Raw genomic sequence first — 19471 nt, forward strand, 5'->3', positions numbered from 1 at the left:
TTATGCTATAGGCTGTGGGGTATGGGGTATAAATTATGTGTTAAATTTGAAGGAATTTAATAACAACATCAACTTTTTGACCCACGTGTGCTAGGCTTTTCTTGAAATCCAATACCTGTTTTTTAATTGTATTTGTTCCATGCTTGAACTGTTCATGGTAAAAAATATGTTATGCTGTTTATTGTCGTTTCGAAAACAACTTTTTTTTTAATTAACTGTCCGATATTTCAAAGGGCCATTCCTCACGTATTCATATAATCTGCCCGCAAGGCAGATTCTAATTATTTTTAAGCATCGAAGGGCATTTTTTGGTGCTAAATATTTCTTAAAAGTTTTACCATTGGCGTGCCAAAGAGATTTAGACTGAATATACAATTTGGCGCAGATTTTATCTCTTGCTTTTTCCATACTACGCGCTGTGGGCTAAATTCATTTGAACCTATAGGTAAAAATATATGCCATTAGCATCTTTGGATGTACTTTAACCAAGTGTTTTGGCATCTACAGACAGACCTTTTGCCTTGGATTTTGCTTCGATAATCAGTCCGCAGAGCCCGATTTTTCTCCTTACATTAAGTGACCTATAAAGCGTGTTTTTCTCCTCCTTAATGATAAGTATTAAGTTTATTTTTTAAACCTATAATATTTTTAATATACGGCGGTAAACATACATTTCGAATCAGTTCATGATGTATATTACACATCATCATCATCAAAATGCCGCGATTCTAGGCACCTGTCGAATTGTCCGACAAGTATTGTCCCTGTAGCATCTACCGAGCAGATTTCTGTGAAAAAAAATTATATCTTTATTATCAACCATATGTAGAATAGAATCAGTGTATTATAGATTTCGTAAAGTAGGTCAAAATTAGGTATGCAATGTAGATCCAGTAAATGAGGCAGAAAACTAAATTAAAAATTATAAAAACAGTTTTGTAGTAGGAAAATTGAAGTTTGGAGTTAAAAATGTTTATATTACTACTGCTTTTTAGCTCTGAGGAAAATTGATTATAGACTCCAACACCGGTGTTCGTAAATAATTTTTTTGCAAATTCTAGTCTATTTTTTTTTAGTGAAACAGTCTTTGTTACGTGTATTATAGTCGTGAAAATCTCGTTTTTTTTTGTAAGTTTTTTTTGTTTCTATACACCCATTAACAAACTTCTAATATGTATGTATACTCTAAAGGTAGTATTTTAAACTCCTTGAAGAGGGACCTGCACGAACTATCAGGCGACACTCCAGCGATAAAGCGGACTTTTTTTTGGAATTTGAAAACAGATATTGCATGGCTGGAATTTTCCAAAAAGGGAATACGATAGAGTAATCTCGAATGGACAAATGCATTTCCCATTCGAAAGGGTTTTTAATTTTTTTATTAGGAAACAATAAGTATGCAGCTTTGAAGAAAGTCATTAGCATTGAGTTTCCCAAGATCGGGTTTCGTCGAGTTCTAGTCCTAAAAATTCAGCGTGCTTTTTCATTTCAACTGCTTTCCGGACCGCGTGGACATTCACAGAAAGGTTTTTTGTTTTGTGGGCATTTGAATAACAGTACACTTGTTTTTTATTATATTATTTTTTATCAAGTTCCATATTTCCTCTTGAAAGAATGGTCTTAATGTACATGCTTTCAAGTAAACTTCCAAATACATCTAGAAATAAATTTTTGTGCGCTTTAGATGACTTATTAAAAACATCAAATTTCTTATCAGTATAACCGGATGCACTGCAGACGTCTGACCAGAGCTCTTTAAATAAATCTAAAATAAAAACACTGATATTGTTTTTGTTAAAATTTCTACCTAGATACGAGACCGCTTCTAATATTGTACCCGAGTTTTAGCCCTGCGTTTAACAATATGTATCTTCTGAAAGTGTATTTGGGAATACTTGCGCTATTATATTATTGCATTAATTTGTAAATATTAAATCAAGAATAGCTGAAGAACCATTCTGGTTTCTTGTTACATCGTTATTTTGAAGATTATAATATTGCATTTAATCAAAAAGTTAGTTTTTTCTGATAAATCCAGAGTGCGGGTGTCGAAGCCTCCGTTTAGAATTATATAACAACTTGGTTTAAAAATTTTATACAATAGGTGTACTAAGTTTCTTAGAAAAAAATCCACATTACCATTTGGTGATCTGGTAATCAAATCGATAGTTTCGTATTCCTCGACATTCCACACAAGTCCGCATACCTCAATATCTTTTTCAATACAAAATGTCGTCAGGTCCATAGAATTACAGCATACACCATTTTTTTCTAACTCTCTTCACCGGGTATGGTCAGTCACAGAGAAGATAACTTCATGATGAATGTTGTGAATATAAATAACTTTAACTTCTGATTTCTTACGCCATGTCCCTGTCAAACTTATGTCAATAATTAATTGGTTAATACAAATACATTGGTTAATACAAAACAACCGCAAAAATATACATAATAGTAATAAAAGTTTAAAATAGTAATAATAGTGTATAAGAGTATTACAAACATTCGCTCTACTGATATTGATAGATGATATTACTGAAAATCTCTGGTTCTGCTTGGGTCTAATGAACGACCAGAAGGCACATAGATCATTTTTTTACTGCATCTATTTGCGATCGTAATCATTCCTTTAATGTATGCACACAATGTCTCAAATTGGATTAAAATTGACTAGTATATTTATACAACCTATGTTTGCGCTGATAAGGCCTGCCTGTTGGCAAATCAGTTTTTCCAAAGTCTGCTGGGTAGGTTTAAAGCACGGTTTGGAGAAGAAAATTTAAACAAACGTAGCAATTTGAGCTGTGTTTGGATATTGATTTTGCACTGAATCGCGAACAATACCAAATAATAAACGGCATTTGACTCTGGAGTTTATTTGACACGAGCGGGGCGGCTGTTTAATAAAAGAGTGACTTAAAAAGTTTACCGAACGTGTACTATACTTTTTCTACGAGCGTTAGTTTTTAGGTACATTTTCGCAAAACAACACGAATACATTCACTGACTTGATCGTCAGAATTGAGAAACGTCAAAATTCCAAGCGTGGGAAATATCTCCGAAAACATCCGATTGCTCCCAAACCCGTGCAGGAAAATCCCGATAATGTCCGAAGTGGCTCAGATCCGGGGGAAACGAAACTGACGTGACGCTTCCTGCACGCTAGATCGGTGTGTACTTAGGTATTTTACAGACGTCAATTGTTGGTAAATCAAACTTGCTGAAGTTTCGCCAATCATCCTGTCGGCTTCTTCAGAGCTCCGCCCCCTCAAACAATATATAGGGTAGAACGCGAGACAGTTTCAATTGAACTCTCAACAGGATGATGAGCGAAAAGTCAAAAAGTCTGATTTATCGACGCAGGAGGAATCCAGAAGACTTGTAAATAGTGTTACAGTTGGATGTTGGAAGTTTCTGTGAAAAATTAATACTAAATGGACAATCGTTTATGCAGTACCAGAAAAGTAGTCTATAAAACGCACGTAGGAAACTTGTATCTAAACAACGCAATAGTTTCAAATTTTAGTTTCAAGCCAAATTAGCAAACTTAAAATTTCTTTTAGAAACGGGAACCTTTAAAAGAGTCCTGTAGAAATCCAATAAAAACTCCCGGAAAAACATTAAGTCTGTGAACTCCACTACGGAAAGCTCTAAGCTCATTTAAAATAATTCCTCATTGATTTTTGGGAAATGCATAAGACAATGGCTCTTAAAATGCGTGTTGAAACGATTAGTGATTCTAGAGGAAAGTGCAGTAGACTTGGGGCCTTTTTACTGGATATTTTTAAGTTGAGATCGTACTGGCTATTATCTGCAAACTAAAATATTTTCATTAGTTTGAAAACTAGTTTGTCCCAGCCAAGTATAATGGGAACAACCTGTATATCATCAGACACCCGATTCGAAAGCTGCGGTGAAACGGAATCTTGGGGATCGCGTGTCCCCTTAAGCCCCCCAGGCCCGTAGGTGTAGCGTAGACGAAACCATATAGTCGTTGGACATTCTACAATTTCTCAAGGGCGGTGGGGGCGGTCACTCGCGATTGATAACGGGCGTGCGGCGGTGCATTTATCTTTGAGCTGTCAGTAATAGGGCAAAAACTATTTCCATTTGTTATATTCCGCGCATACCTACGACGACAATGGACGGAACTAGGTCGAAAAATAAAGTCATTGTTGTTGGTGGCGGACTGGTAAGATCCATTCCTTATTTTTAACGTGCTTTATTCGTTGAGGGCGGTTTCGCGGCACGATCGTTCAAAATTAACGTCGACGAATATTGAATAAAAAACAATCGCAGAGGAAATTTCACTTTTAAATATCTGGGCTTTCGATTATCGTACTAGGTTAACTGAACGAACGATAGAAAAATTGGTGATAGAATTGATTTTTAATTTTTCATAGAGGCATACATGGAGTTCCGTTCATCTGGTGAAGATACCAACAATTTCTCCTATAAGGGAGCCTTAATTATTTAATTTTGGAGGGATTCATTGTGGACGGGTGGATGTGTTGGATATAAGTAAAACGTAAAAAGTGAAACCGCCTATTTTTATAGTTTCATCGGATTTGGCATTAAAAATTAACTTTGTTTAAAGTCGTCTATTCCAAAAATGTATAGTTTCCAAAATAATTGACAATTTAACATTTCCCTGTTGTAATAATGGATTTATTATTTGATTTAATTAAGCTGAAAGATTGTTATTGTTATTGTTATAATTGTTATGTTAAAAGCAACAAAAGTATCGTTTTAACTACAAGTGGATATCAGAGAAAATAGAGAAAGAAAATTTAAAGTATAAGAAGAGGGCTAAGATTTGAAGGTTCCTCTGACACAAACAGGATTATAAATTGTTCCATAACATGTGTAGCTATTACATTTATATTGCAAATGTATAAATAAATAAATAAAATTTTTGTAATCCATTTTTGCTCACCCTGTACACAGCGACATGGTAAATATCAAAAAATCCATCCAAAAGTAATTAGTTGATTATTTTAGGTCCTGCAAACGTCATTTCATTAATTTTGGTTAATTAGTTTGGACGTTCTTTATGAAGAAATCGGAAACAAATATACAGAATATTCAAATCTATCAATTTACCAAATTTCATATTTTAATCGCAAGTCATTTTGAAATGCAGCCATCGACAGAAGTTTCGTTGGCACCCGGGTTATGAAAAATTAAAAATTCTAGATGAAACTCTCCAGCTTTTCTATTTAACTTTTTTCTCTATCATTCGTAGTTTCTGAGCTAAGTAATCAGTATATTAATAATATTTTGATGCGTCGCATCTTTTTATTTTCAAAGATTTTGTGTTGATGATTTAGAGAACGGTAATTAAAGTTTTAAAGTTACTTTTTTAACACCAATAATCCGAGAGAACTTTTTAACTATATAAATATATATACTTACGTACGCTAGAAAATGCAAGAAATAATTGCAATGAAAACAATGTATACATTTTTTGAACGGAGAGTTAACAGGCTTTCATCATTCTATATCGCTTTTTAAAAAACTTCAATTTTTTAATTTTTCAGAGGAACTTCCAGATGCTACTATTATACTATTTACCAAACTTCTGGATTCCTCCTGCCTCGGTTATTGTTGAATCGAACTTGCTGACGTTTTGCCAAAGCTTTTTCAGAGGATAAGTGAAACTGGCAAAGCAACTCCAAACTTGCCACTGTTATCCTTCCTTACATTCAAAACATATCAAAAAATTTTAAGAAATATAATGTCAAAACCAGATTTACCACTTGTCCAAAAATCTTTCAATATCCTTCAAAGACAAAATTCCGTTTGAGATACCAGCAGTTTACAGCATTCGATGGATATGCGACAAAGAATCCATTGGAGAGACTGGACGAAAAATATCAACTAGACTCAAAGAACATAAACGAGCCTTAAGACTAAGACAAATAAATTCATCAGCAGTTGCGGAACATATTCACGAAGCCTGATATAAAATTTTATTCCATAAAATCTATAAGCAACCGAACAATCTTAACCGCGACTCAGGTCTTTGCTTGTCACCAATATGGGACAATGTTCATGCCCCTCCTTTAGCTCCGCCACCCTCAAACACTATATAAGCAGGTACAGAGTAGAGTGCGAACCAATTTCAGTTAAGCTCTGAAGAAGCCAACGGGATGATGGGCGAAAAATCAGTAAGTTCAGTCAGTAGAAATCCAGAAATTTTGTAAATAGTAATCAATTTATTTCCTCTTCCAAACAGTGTCAGTTTATAAATCGACAGCCGGTCGTAAAGCTATTTTTGAAAATATACGAAACATTCGGTAAACTTTGTAGCCGATTCGGGGAGATCCGGATCGATGTGAAATAAAATCATTGCAGGAAAATATATTCATAAAGTAATAATTTACGCTATTTCGCTGCTTCTGTTGTAGGTTGGTGCCCTTTGCGTGTGTTTTATGGCGAAAAGGGGCTACGACGTCTTTATGTACGAAAAAAGGGAAGGTAAGTCGTTTCTTGGGTCGTGCACAGCCACCCGGGGATGTAATTAATCATTAATTAACTGCCACAATGGTACAAAACGCGATTTGAAATGCGCCAATAAATATGAACCCTGTGTTGCGAAATTGCTCGATCCTAAGGAATAATTTTCGTAATTAATACAAGGGGACCCTAGTGAAAAGCCCTCGGATTCGACCCCGTTCGAAAATGCTCAAAAGCTTTGTTCTCAATTCTCCCGAAATCGTCTTCTTGAAACAAAAATCGTAACCGTTGCCAAAGCAAAATGCGTTTGATCGGTTTAGTGGAATTTCGCTTTTAAATGTCACTTCTTGAAGAGGTTTCAATCTTATTATAACAATCTCTAAAGTATTTAATAGTATATTTAATTTTTGATTTTGATTTCTCTTTAACACGGGTTAATAAAGAAGGAAATATCCTAAAATCGCTGAATAGCAATTAAAGAAACGATTTAAAAAATTGAGACAGTTAGCAATTGATCTATCTGTCACTGCGAGTCACAGACTCTATTGTAACTCTCGTCATAGCTCAATCTACGCTCGCCTTTTTGATTAGACAGTTAGCAATTGGCATATCTCTCTCTCCATAGCTTAATCTAGGTTCGTCTTTCAAATTCGGCGGTTAGTAATTGACCTATTTGCCACTACGAGTCAAAAATTCTATTTTAATTCTCTCCATAGCTTAATTTAAATTCGTCATTCTGATTATATAGTTAGCAATTGACTTACTACGAGCTCAAGAATCTATTGTAACTCTTTCCTTAGCTTAATCTTGGTTCGTCTTTCTGATTAGATAGATAGCAATTGACTTATCTGTGACTGCGAGCCCAAGAATCTATCGCAACTTTCCACAGCTTAATCTAGGTTCGTCTTTCGAATCAGGCGGTTAGTAATTGACCTATCTGCGACTAAGAGCCAAAAAATCCATTGTAACGCTTTCCATAGCTCAATCTAGGTTTGTGTTCCTGATTAGATAGTTAGCAATTGGCCTATCTGTCTCTGCGAGAAAAAGGCTCCAGTGTAACTCTCTCCATAGCTTAATCTAGGTTCGTCTTTCAAATTAGGCGGTTAGTAATTGACCTATTTGCCACTACGAGTCAAAAATTCTATTTTAATTCTCTCCATAGCTTAATTTAAGTTCGTCATTCTGATTATATAGTTAGCAATTGACCTACTATGAGCTCAAGCAAAGCAAGTAACTCTCTCCTTAGCTTAATCTAGGTTCGTCTTTCAAATTAGGCGGTTAGTAATTGACCTGTTTGCCACTACGAGTCAAAAAATCGTTTTTAATTCTCTCCATAGCTTAATTTAAATTAGTCATTCTGATTATATAGTTAGCAATTGACCTACTACGAGCTCAAGAATCTATTGTAACTCTCTCCTTAGCTTAATCTAGGTTCGCCTTTCTGATTAGATAGATAGCAATTGACTTATCTGTGACTGCGAGCCCAAGAATCTATTGCAACTTTCCATAGCTTAATCTAGGTTCGTCTTTCAAATCACGCGGTTAGTAAATGACCTATCTGCGACTAAGAGCCAAAAAAATCCATTGTAACGCTTTCCATAGCTCAATCTAGGTTTGTGTTCCTGATTAGATAGTTAGCAATTGGCCTATCTGTCTCTGCGAGAAAAAGGCTCCAGTGTAACTCTCTCCATAGCTTAATCTAGGTTCGTCTTTCAAATTAGGCGGTTAGTAATTGACCTATTTGCCACTACGAGTCAAAAAATCTATTTTAATTCTCTCCATAGCTTAATTTAAATTCGTCATTCTGATTATATAGTTAGCAATTGACCTAATACGAGCTCAAGAATCTATTGTAACTCTCTCCTTAGCTTAATCTAGGTTCGTCTTTCAAATTAGGCGGTTAGTAATTGACCCATCTGCGACTAAGAGCCAAAAAATCCATTGTAACGCTTTCTATAGCTCAATCTAGGTTTGGATTCCTGATTAGATAGTTAACAATTGGCCTATCTGTCTCTGCGAGAAAAAGGCTCCAGTGTAACTCTCTCCATAGCTTAATCTAGGTTCGTCTTTCAAATTAGGCGGTTAGTAATTGACCTATTTGACGAGTCAAAAAATCTATTTTAATTATCTCCATAGCTTAATTTAAATTTGTCATTCTGATTATATAGTTAGCAATTGACCTACTACGAGCTCAAGAATCTATTGTAACTCTCTCCATAGCTTAATCTAGGATCGTCTTCCTGATTAGACTGTAAAGCTTCGATAGTGGCTCCTTGATCTAGTTCGTTGCCTTTGGTTTGGTTTCGCCCATCAGACTACATATGAGTAATTCTTTGGTGACTTTCGTTCACTATTACCTATGTAATCTTGAATGTTTTAATTTCTTTGGTTGAGATTGGAGTCCTGTAATGTTTAAGAATGCAGTACTTCCATGTAGCACAGTCCATAGGTAGCCCTTAGACTTCGTCTGCCTTCACCTCTGTGAAACTTTTCATGTTCCAAAGTGGCCTAGGTGGAACCCATTGGGGTCGAAGGGAGCCTCTTTGGGGGAATTTATATGTAATATCGTAGAAATGTAACCCCAAAATTTTGAAAGGGGCCGACGATAAAAAACTTTGGGAACTGGTGGTCTAGGCGAACGGTCAAGATATGGACATTAATCTAAACTTCTTGATATAGATCGAACGCAAAAGAAAATGTTCTGGTGTTCACTATTCAGTGCGCCTCAAAAATATCGATTCAGAAAGTTGCTATTTATAATAAATAATAGATAAATATATAATTGGTGCACAAAAAGTATGGAAACGTTGGAATATATGGAGAATTTTCAAAATTGATCACATAACAAAATAATGACTTCAAATAATTTTGTTTGAAATGCTAAATGGAAACCCCCATTTCTTATTACAGATTTGGATTCTATGCTACAAAGTGTCAGATTTTGTTCAAACTTTTCTTTTGAATTCTTAGTAGATGGCGCTATAATCGTAGAAAAAATGTGCCATCTAGTGACTTCAAGTGTCGGCCAATTTTATTGTCACTAATGTTTTTTCAATTTTATTTACTCGTTTTCGATCAAAAACGTTGAAATTATAAAAATTAAAAAAAAATTATATTAAAGCAATTTATGAAAATGGAAACAATCAGCTTGATTACAATCCTACTATATAAGATTTTTTTTTAATATTCTATGAAATAACGAACCTTCAGCAGAGTGTTGGTTGATGTTTTTGAAACATCCTGTAAAAGTCAATTCGGTTATCAAATACTATATGAAGTTAGTCATTTTCAGATTTATACTCTTTTTATAGCAGTCGTAGAAAACATATATTTTAACTTGCGAGTAGATAAGCTGTGTTGGTACTGCCACAACGGTCGCCATTTTTGCATGACAAATGCGATAAGAAACTTAAAGGTTCGTATTAATGAAAACTAACAGACCCAATACAAAAATATGCAATCATAAAATATTTGAATGCGTGATTTATCACTGGAAATGACTATTTATCCAGATATAAATTTTGCGCGATTTCAGATATGCGAAAAATCATTGTCGAGCGAGGCAGGTCCATCAATTTGGCACTTTCGCACAGAGGAAGGAGGGCTTTGCGCCACGTTGGCCTGGAAGACGAGATCCTGAGCAACGCAGTTCCCATGCTTGGCCGTTACCTGCACAAACTAAACTGTCGGAACGATTACGTGCCTTACGACCCCGTAGCGAACCAGGTAATTATTAAAGGATGTACAGCTCCTATACCTAAAGCAAAGCGGCTTATGTATCTGATCCATTATAAATCTGTCTTCCTCTTCCGTATCGCGTAAACCGCAGACCGGATTAGAGCTTGCCGTGTGGAAAAATTGAGCGGACAGACCAAGTACAACGGCCCTGGACGGTTTTCCTAGTCCCGTGGTCTTTTGTTTTTAACTTGAGGCGCTTATCCTTCCTCGAAACTATCAATCACAAGCTTTCCTGACGTTGAGTTTACGTTCCTTTCAGTATTTGATTTGGGGCATCAAGTGCAATAAAATTTCATCATTTCAGAAAGCAACAAAACTAATGAAGTTTTATGATTCTTCAAAAATGATACATATATGCCTTATAAAAAAACAAGGCACGCCAGTTTCTACATTATATAAATACAATTTTTATATAATGACAAAACAAGATAGAATATTTAAATATATAAAAAGACATTGACACGAAACGCTTATGTGATGAACAGGAAACAGTAAATAATATTGTTGCTGTATATAGGGTTAAATTAATATTTTCAAATATACGGTGATTCGAAAAGTTATAAAATCGTTAGTAGAGCATTTATTTTATTAGGTTTATGTAAATCTGCAATACGTTTACAATACAATACAATACTATTTATAGAGTTAGAGCTTTTTTAATTCTCTCTTTGGACGATAGCAGTCAGTCTGTACTTAGATCATTAACGTTGTCATAGTCGATTGTTGGTGGGTAACTATTTGCAACTAGACTGCAACTCCTTTCATAATTTTAAGATTTTGTGGTCTGTCTTTCCCTTTAACTGATCGAATCGCTTGATCGGCAGACTACACTTTTTTTATAATTGCTACCACACATTCTTCGTGGAGCAATCAGTTTTTTTGATACCACCTAGAAAGTACCTGAGACTGATATGCAGAAAGTGAATTGTATATTGTTGCTCTGTTTCGACAGTAAATCGAAGATTATCCTGAAAATACACAATATAGCTTAATCTGCTGTCAGAAATACATAAAATACAATCGTCAACGTAACATATATAAAAATAGAGAAATCATCAAAACAAAAAAGCATGCAGTTCGTAGGAACTTATTAAGTTTTGATAAAATCGTCCTGAACAAAATAAGGATTTTAAGCTAGTGTTTTTGTTAGCATATTAGATTTCTTCGTCTTTAGACTTCAGTGTTAGTGGAGTTAAGGTAAATATAGGAACACTTCATGTTGAAGAGAGAACACACTGCATGCTTTAAAACATTAGAGAGCATTTTTGTATGAAATCAAACCTTTTTTTTTTGTTTTTTGTGTGGATTTAAAAATAATTCACCTCCTCATCTTTATTAATTGCGCCTAATAAGGAAACAAGACATGGCCGTTGGAGAACAAATGTTCATTAACGTTCCGTTGGTATTACGAAGGGAAACAATTTTTTCTGCCCTGCACTACCGGGCCTTATGAAGCAGTTCGTAAAGACGTTCGATAAAATTAGAACGTGCTTTGAGGAAAATAGGCCTCATATTCGAGAAGGATGCTTATGTCGTAAACTCAATGAAAATAGAAGCAAAGAAATTAAATGAAAATTCTAGACCGTATTTGTAGGAAAGACCTACCCTTGGTATTGAAGAGATGAACTGTAAGTGTAACATGGTCAATAAACTACGCTATAACAAAATTGATAGATGCTTGATTTTGTCAGTTGAAAGTCAACACGTGAAGGACTGGAAAATTAACCTACATATAAGAGAGAAAAACTTGGCATATTTCAAAGAAACCAAATTATTATCAGATTGACGCAGCTGACAGTCCCAAATAAAGTCTGTGCAAGACAGAAACCAATGAAGAACTAACAAAATTTCAAGTATATTAAAGTGTAGTCAGTAATAAATTTAATTTAATGTATGTAATTTAATATACATAATTTTTCTTCAAAATGGTGTTAGTGCCTCAACATTAAATCAAAGAATGACTTCCATATTTATAATGCTTCCCATCGATTTAAGGGAAACTAAACGTACGACTGCGATAAGACTAAATTGGTCAAACACATTTGAATTCACTTTACTTTTCCCACGCTGCATATTCATTATAACAATTTTTCGTTCAACGTTATCTAAATTTATTCATTGAGTACGTTCGAAAAAGTTTCGGCATCCCATTATCCCGCATTTATCGACTTCCTAAAGCGAAAATTACATTATGTATTATAAAATTATAAAAGGGAGTTCAAAGATATAAAGTAATATAGAAATTGATTAGAACAAGTTGCGGAAATTTAATGCGACTAAAGTATTATTAATAAGTATATATCAGGATGAATTTTAACACGTGCTTGCAATTTTGAAGCGCGACGAAACATTAATGTGTCGATGGTCAAATGCGAAATCAAACTTAAATGCGTTGATGGTTCGATCAATTCCCATTTACGGAGAAACGCCTGATTTGTCTAAACAGCCTTTTCTAATTAATGTAGCCCGGAATCTAATTCGGATTATGTTCCAAATTCCAATTCCAAATCTTAATGAATTTCTTTCGGTATACAAATAAAAGCATGAAGGATTTAGAGTATAAAAGTTAAGGATTAATCCCTTGTAGGAGATTGAGTTTCTAAATATCTATTTAGATTCATTTACTATGGCAACAGTAAATACAGGGTGCTTCAAAAAAATGTATACACACTTTGAACTTCCATAGAAAATTTATTTACCGTTCTACAAAGTTAAATTTCAGGAAAATAGAAAGCTGAAAGTCCAATGTAAATGAAACATAAATAACAAATGTTAATACTGTTCAAATTGGTGACCTGCAGCATCAATACAATTCTGAGTACGAGTCACCACTGATTCTGTACATCGTATCAAAACGTCCAATGAGATTTCTCTACACACTGCTTGAATCTCATTCCAAAGAATGTCTAGGTTACGTGGTTTACGTTTGTACACCTACCTCATCTTTTACTGTGCCCCACAAGAAGAAATCCAGTGGTATAAGGTCTGGAGAGCGTGCTGGAAACTCGATTGGCCCCCTGGGTCCTATCCACCGGCCCGACAAATTTTGATCCAGGTAAGTTCGTACGTCCCTGTGATAGTGCGTCGGAGCACCATCTTGTTGAAAATAAAAATCATCATTACCGTATAATGCAGGAATCAGCAAGCATTGTTAGGTAATTAATACCAGTTACAGTGCCTTCAAATCAAAAAGGTCCAATGAGTCCCCTTGAAGACAAACCGCACCACACATTTACACCAGGCAAATTTACAGCTTTTTCAATTGTAATGTGAGGATTTTCTTCACCCCAGTAAACACAATTGTGCCTATTGACAGTTCCATTAAGTTTGAATTGGGCTTCATCCGACCAAATGGTGCTACCCATAAATCCCGGTTCACGTATCACCATCTCCTGAATCCATTCACAAAATTGCAACCTTCGATCTGGATCGTCGTCATTTAGCTGTTGCACCAGCCTTGGAATGTAAACACGATACTTGCCTCTCTTCAGAATGCGTAGCACGCTGCTAGCACTTACATCACTTTCACGTGCCCCTTGCCTTGAAGATTTGTTAGGAGAGCGTTGAAACAGTTCCAAGACTGCCGTTGATGACTCATCACTTGTAGCTGTTCGAGGCCGACCTGAATGACCTTCATGCACATCACACACTGTTCCATGAACTTCGAATTTGTCTCGTATGCGTGTAATTGTTAATCTTGAAGGTGGTTCTGTATCATACTCCCTTCTCCACTGTCTTTGAACTTCATTTACATTCTCAAACTTCCAGTACCACTTAATAAACTGCTTACGTTCTTCAAAACTCAAACGTACGTTCCCCATGTTGATATTACAAATTCCAACTGATAATATAACATAGAGGGACGATTATGCTGGCACCTAGCGAAGAAATATAACATTAGCCTTGTAGAGCGGGAAAACTACAATAGTTTAAAGTGTGTAGCACCCTGTATATCAAAATTTCTGTCATTAGAAGAGAGTATATTGTATAATTAGTTTAATATAATTTAATTACAATTACAAAAAATGGAAGTTCGTGTGGGTCGAATTTCCTCGTGCCCGTCTGTCTTGTGTTCTTTACAAAATAAAACGAACTTTCTTAAGTTTTCAGCAATTTGATCCCGTAAAGATATCATTTGAAGTCCCTTCTCGTCTTGTTTCTAATTTGATAGGCATTTTACCATATTTTCATTTTCATTAAAGGGCACACCTTATGGATTGTTTCATTTTCAAGTTGTATATTTCTTACCCTGTCCCCGCAGGAAGATTAAATGGAGTTAATGCAGCTGAAAGGGAATTTCTCTTTTCCTTTCAGTTCTTCGTTAGTATGTCACTCGTTCAATGTATATCATAAAATTGTTCCAAGTTGCCAAAAACATATTTTATACTTTTAATAAGATCGTCTCTAAAGTGCAATAGAAGCAACCGTTAATAAAAGCCTTATCTTTCTCTAGACAGTCGTAAGTTCGACAGGAAAACAAAGTTTTAGCAGTCGGGGTAAACACTCCGAACTTTGGTGGTTACGGGGGCGGCTTTCATTTACTTACCGGCGGTTTAAACTTTTACAGCTGAAACGAGTGGGTTTCTTCCACATCCAAGTCGTTTTATTTGGGATACAATTTATACCTTTATATTTTAGCTTTGTAGCAAATTATTTTGTACCAACCATCTCGACTCTCACCCAAGGGGCTTGCTTGAACTCCCACATGCAACCGCAGCACAGACAATATCCAGCAAAGGGTTTTCCTTAAAATTGGGATTGGGCATTTTCGGTGATATTATTTTTAGTATTCGATACCTGAAGAACGTAGCATCAGGTTAAAGCGAAATATCGTTTAGATTAAAACTCTAATATAAAAGAATATAAGATAGACAAAAATAAGTGAAAACTTATGCAAAATTCGCATAGAGCTGAAAATTGTCAGTAACGTTAAATATAACTTTATGCATGAAATGTCAAAAAATCCCTTCGATTCAAATTGTGCAAAAATTTTTATTTAAGTTTATTTTTTTCAAAACATTTTGGCTTGAAAATAGGTAAGACAAAAGTTATAAATCATACAATTATCGACACTCAACATTCCTGAGATATTGCGGTTTCCACTATTAGAACATTCATGTTTCACATAATATGGACACATTTCCGCATCGCCTATGAGGTGGCGCATTTTTTTAACGTGGTTTCCCCAGTAAGTATACTCCACGATCTGCTGTATTGAAGAAAATTTGATCAGATCGTATCCTATTGATTGAAAGTATGGTAATATTGATAATTTTCAAAGTGGAATAGGTTGTTTTCTTCGAAATGTTGTTACAATAGATAATTGTCTACTTCTACTTCAACAATTATCCATTCATCTTCATTTTCTTCTCCTGGCAGAATCTCTGTTCGCCGTACTAAGAAAAGGCATGCAACAATTTTCTCTTGATTATAATCATAAACAATTTTTTCTGTTGTATATCATTTAATTTTGGAGCAAGTCTGGCACTGAGAATTAATGCGTAATGGCGAACAAAATAATCCCACATTCTGACAGCCACAATTGTTACTACAACCCGTCTTGCAGTTACACAAAAAATAGTATTGAGCAGTTTTTCCGCAATCAGCTGGGTTAAAGTTTGAATTGGCTCCAAAAAATTATCTGTTGATTGCCAACCGCATTCTTCTGGGTTCAGCCCATTGCCTGGCGACACTTGAACTTGATAATACACACGATACAAATGCTGACAGGCAGAAGTACGAGGTTAGCACCAAAATTTCCCGGCCTGACATAGATGCAGCTCCAGTATCACAATAAACATTTGTCTTCTTTTAAATATATATCTTAGTAGGCTGCAAAAATTGCTGCAAATAGTTTTTATTGACAACATTTTAAACAAGACGTGTCCGAAAAAATGTCGCAAATTGAGTATAGAGCAGTCATAAAGTTTTTGACAAAAGAAGGGTTAGCACCTAAAATTATTAAAGAAAGGCTGGATGGTGTGTACGGAAAAAGTTTCCCTTCGTATTTTGTAGTGAAAGAATGTTGCGATTGTGGAAGAGGTGATATTGAGTGATCGACGTTTAAATCTCAGAAATTACTAAGCTTTCTGACACAAATGTTCGTCGAATCCTGCATAATCATTTAGGTATGGTTAAGGTTAGTGCAAGATGGGTTCCTAAAAACCTTTCGGCTATTCAAAAACATCGCCGTGTCGAGTGTGCGCGGTCTTTTTTGGAACTCTGTGGGTCGGAACCGAAGCCTGTGATAGAAACTATTGTGACAGGAGATGAAACTATGGTTCTCTGTGATGACCCTCTATCGAAAAAAGAATCCATGGAGTGGCGTCATAACGGTAAAGCACCTCCAAGAAAATTCAGAGTCTGTCACTTAACAAAAAAGGAGATGGCCACGATCTTTTGGGATTGTGAAGGAATTCTTTTGATAGATTTTAAAGAAACTATTATCATTGTCAATGGTAAATATTGCGCAACATTATTACATAAATTGCGAGACTGCATACGTGTAAAACTTCGAGGAAAACTGACCAGAGGCGTGCGTCTTTTGCACTATAATGCACCTGTCCATACTGCTCGTGTTGCACAAGCTGCCATTTTAGAGTGATTCCAACAGATAGATCATCCTCCCTATAGTCCAGATATGACCCCCAGCGACTATTACTTGTTGGGATATTTGAAAAAGGACTTACGTGGACGGCGGCTTAACGACGAAGTTGAATTAAAAAAGGCTGTTTTAGCTCATTTTGCAGATAATCCAAAAAAATAGTTGAGTTAAAAGGGGCTGTTTTAGCTCATTTTGCAGACAATCCAAAAAAATATTTTTTTAAAGGGATTGAGTTGTTAATAAAGAGATGTAATGAGTGTATTGAAGTTAAGGGGGATTATATTGAAAAATAATAAATGTTAATGTTAATGTTCCATGCAGATTTTACAAACTTCAAATATCTATATTTATCTCTGCAATCATTGAGCATTTTTTTTAATGAATTAGGTTCATAAATTAGAGAATGTACTCTTTTATACAACTTCCTTGCATAATTTTCCCAATTGCCCCAAAAAAGGACATAAGTAAATGAAAACCTCCAAGTCTTACTATGATTTCCGAGAATTCAGATCCTTCAGGCGCTGCGGATACAACTTCTCGAGCTTTTGCATAGAAATGTTGATCAAAAGTAATAATACAATAATCGTGGTAATAACGTTTTGCATCTTCTGAAGCAGTAAACTTATGTAAATGGCCAACCAGGCAATAACCATAAAATATCTACTTTTTTAACTAAAGATATTGTTGCATCATTTTCATAAACAAAATTCTGCACAAGCATTTTGCTATATCCTACTACACAATATGTTTGATAGACTTGTAACTGAACTTCTTGGAGTAATAATTTTAATGATCCCCATGACGTAAAGCGTATTATGACGGTCCAAAGTATGTACATTTATATCAGCATTTTCTGCAACATACTGCACAAATGTGCCAGTTTCTGGTGGCAAAATATGCGGCCGACGATGCAGGACTGCTGCTGCCTCATACATTATGTAAAATATGAATTTTCTGATATATAGTCGTAAGACAAAAAGTGCCTAAACACTTTTTGTAAAGAATTATATGATCTACAATATTTGTTAGCACCATTTTTACGATAAAACTTACCGTTTTCGAGAAAAATGGACAAACCTCACTTTTATACATTTGACGTTGAATAAAATATTGAATCGAAGGGGATTTTTTACATTTTATGTATAATGGTGTATTTAACGTTGCTGCCAATTTTTAGCTTTATGCGAATTTTGGCTACGTTAAATGTTTATTTTGACTGGATTAAGAGATAATCAAGTCAATGGTGGTAGCAAAATTTTACAGATATACCGCGTGTCCCATTAAGGAATCGAGGTAGTGTATTAAGAACATGGTTGGTCTTGGAAAAATATTTATTGAGTAAATTGGACAAGTGTTGGAAATTATTTTGGAGTTTCTGCAAAAATTACCAAAAAATATATTATTCTTGATGCCGTTTACTATTTTCTAAATAAAAATGTCATTGTTTCTCGTGGCCTATGGAATTTGAAAATGTCGGATATGCTGAGGATGAAAAAACGTTTCTACGTTAGTCGATTCACTTATAGAAAATTAAAATATTGAATTCATTTTAATTTAACCAAATTGTAGTTACTTAAAGTCGTTATTAGATTGATCATTAGTGCTTAATTGAGAAATAAAAGAAGGTCCGTGGCTACGCTTTACTGTAGATTTAGCTAACATATCCAAAATCCATCTTAAGTATTTGAGAAATTAAAATTAGAATTAATTTTGACAAAACTGAAATTATTTGAAAACCTTAAAATTTAGGTATCAAAAACCTAATTCATTTTTTTTTGATCCAGAATGCTAAAATCCGGGTTCCATTTAAAAAATAAAACTTTGGTGATATTAACCCTTTTAGGAGTGCTATAAATGATTAAGAAATGTGTTATAGCAACCCCATAAACTAATTTTTATTTATGATTTTTTTTAACGAAAATTAAATTAACAAAATTGAAAAATATATATATCTAATAGATAGAATTGGAAACAGCTTCTAGTTCTAAACCGTTTTTCATTTTGTGGTACCATCTAGCAGTGCCACAAATAAATTTTTATAACGATATATTTTAAACCAATCAGTGCATATGGTAGCTGTAAACGACCATATTCGCTTTATTTTTATGTTGTTCATATTTATGTAATTGATATTACCGAAAAACGTTAAAATTATAATTAAAACTTTAGAAATTTGTATTAAAACATTGAACTATATTCGTTACTATAAATCTATAAATTTTGAGAAATTTACTATCATCAATGGTACGTATAAAATCAGAAAACAAAGGGACTACCAAAATAAAACAATTCAAATCTCTACCATTCAAAACTATGAAAGTCTAAAAAGGCCATATTTTCTAACTTTTGCTATGAAAATTTCGCTTAAATTTTCGATAGTTTGCTTTCTCCGTTTACATCTTAAAAACAATTAACATCAGATGAAAATGGTATATACCAATTTTGTTAATAAATTAAAATTGTTCTATTTATAAAACTTCTGGATTCCTCCTGCGTCGGTTGCTGTTGAGTCGAACTTGCTCACATTTCGCCAATCGTCCGGTTCACTTCTTCGGAGCATCCTTTTCTGTGCTGCTTATAACGGGTGATTCAATAAGAGTTTCCACATTACAATCTGAAATATTTTTGAAACGCCACTGTATTTGTTTATTATCATATGAGATTTCTAAC

General features: G+C 34.6%; 1 protein-coding gene across 1 annotated transcript in view; it reads left to right on the forward strand.

Annotated features, from left to right (window-relative positions):
* Window positions 1-4139: 4139 nt before the first annotated feature.
* The window catches only part of LOC132702039 (kynurenine 3-monooxygenase), a 39688-nt gene continuing 24356 nt past the window's right edge, over window positions 4140-19471 (forward strand). Inside the window, exons 1-3 of the mRNA XM_060670437.1 lie at window positions 4140-4192; window positions 6411-6480; window positions 9995-10185. Of these exons, the coding sequence (XP_060526420.1) occupies window positions 4142-4192; window positions 6411-6480; window positions 9995-10185 (312 nt within the window). The 5' untranslated portion in view covers window positions 4140-4141. The remainder of the gene's footprint in view (window positions 4193-6410; window positions 6481-9994; window positions 10186-19471) is intronic.

The sequence above is a fragment of the Cylas formicarius genome, unplaced genomic scaffold (assembly GCF_029955315.1).
Source record: "Cylas formicarius isolate icCylForm1 unplaced genomic scaffold, icCylForm1.1 PGA_scaffold_5__7_contigs__length_24384050, whole genome shotgun sequence".
NCBI classification, from domain to species: Eukaryota; Metazoa; Arthropoda; class Insecta; order Coleoptera; family Brentidae; genus Cylas; species Cylas formicarius.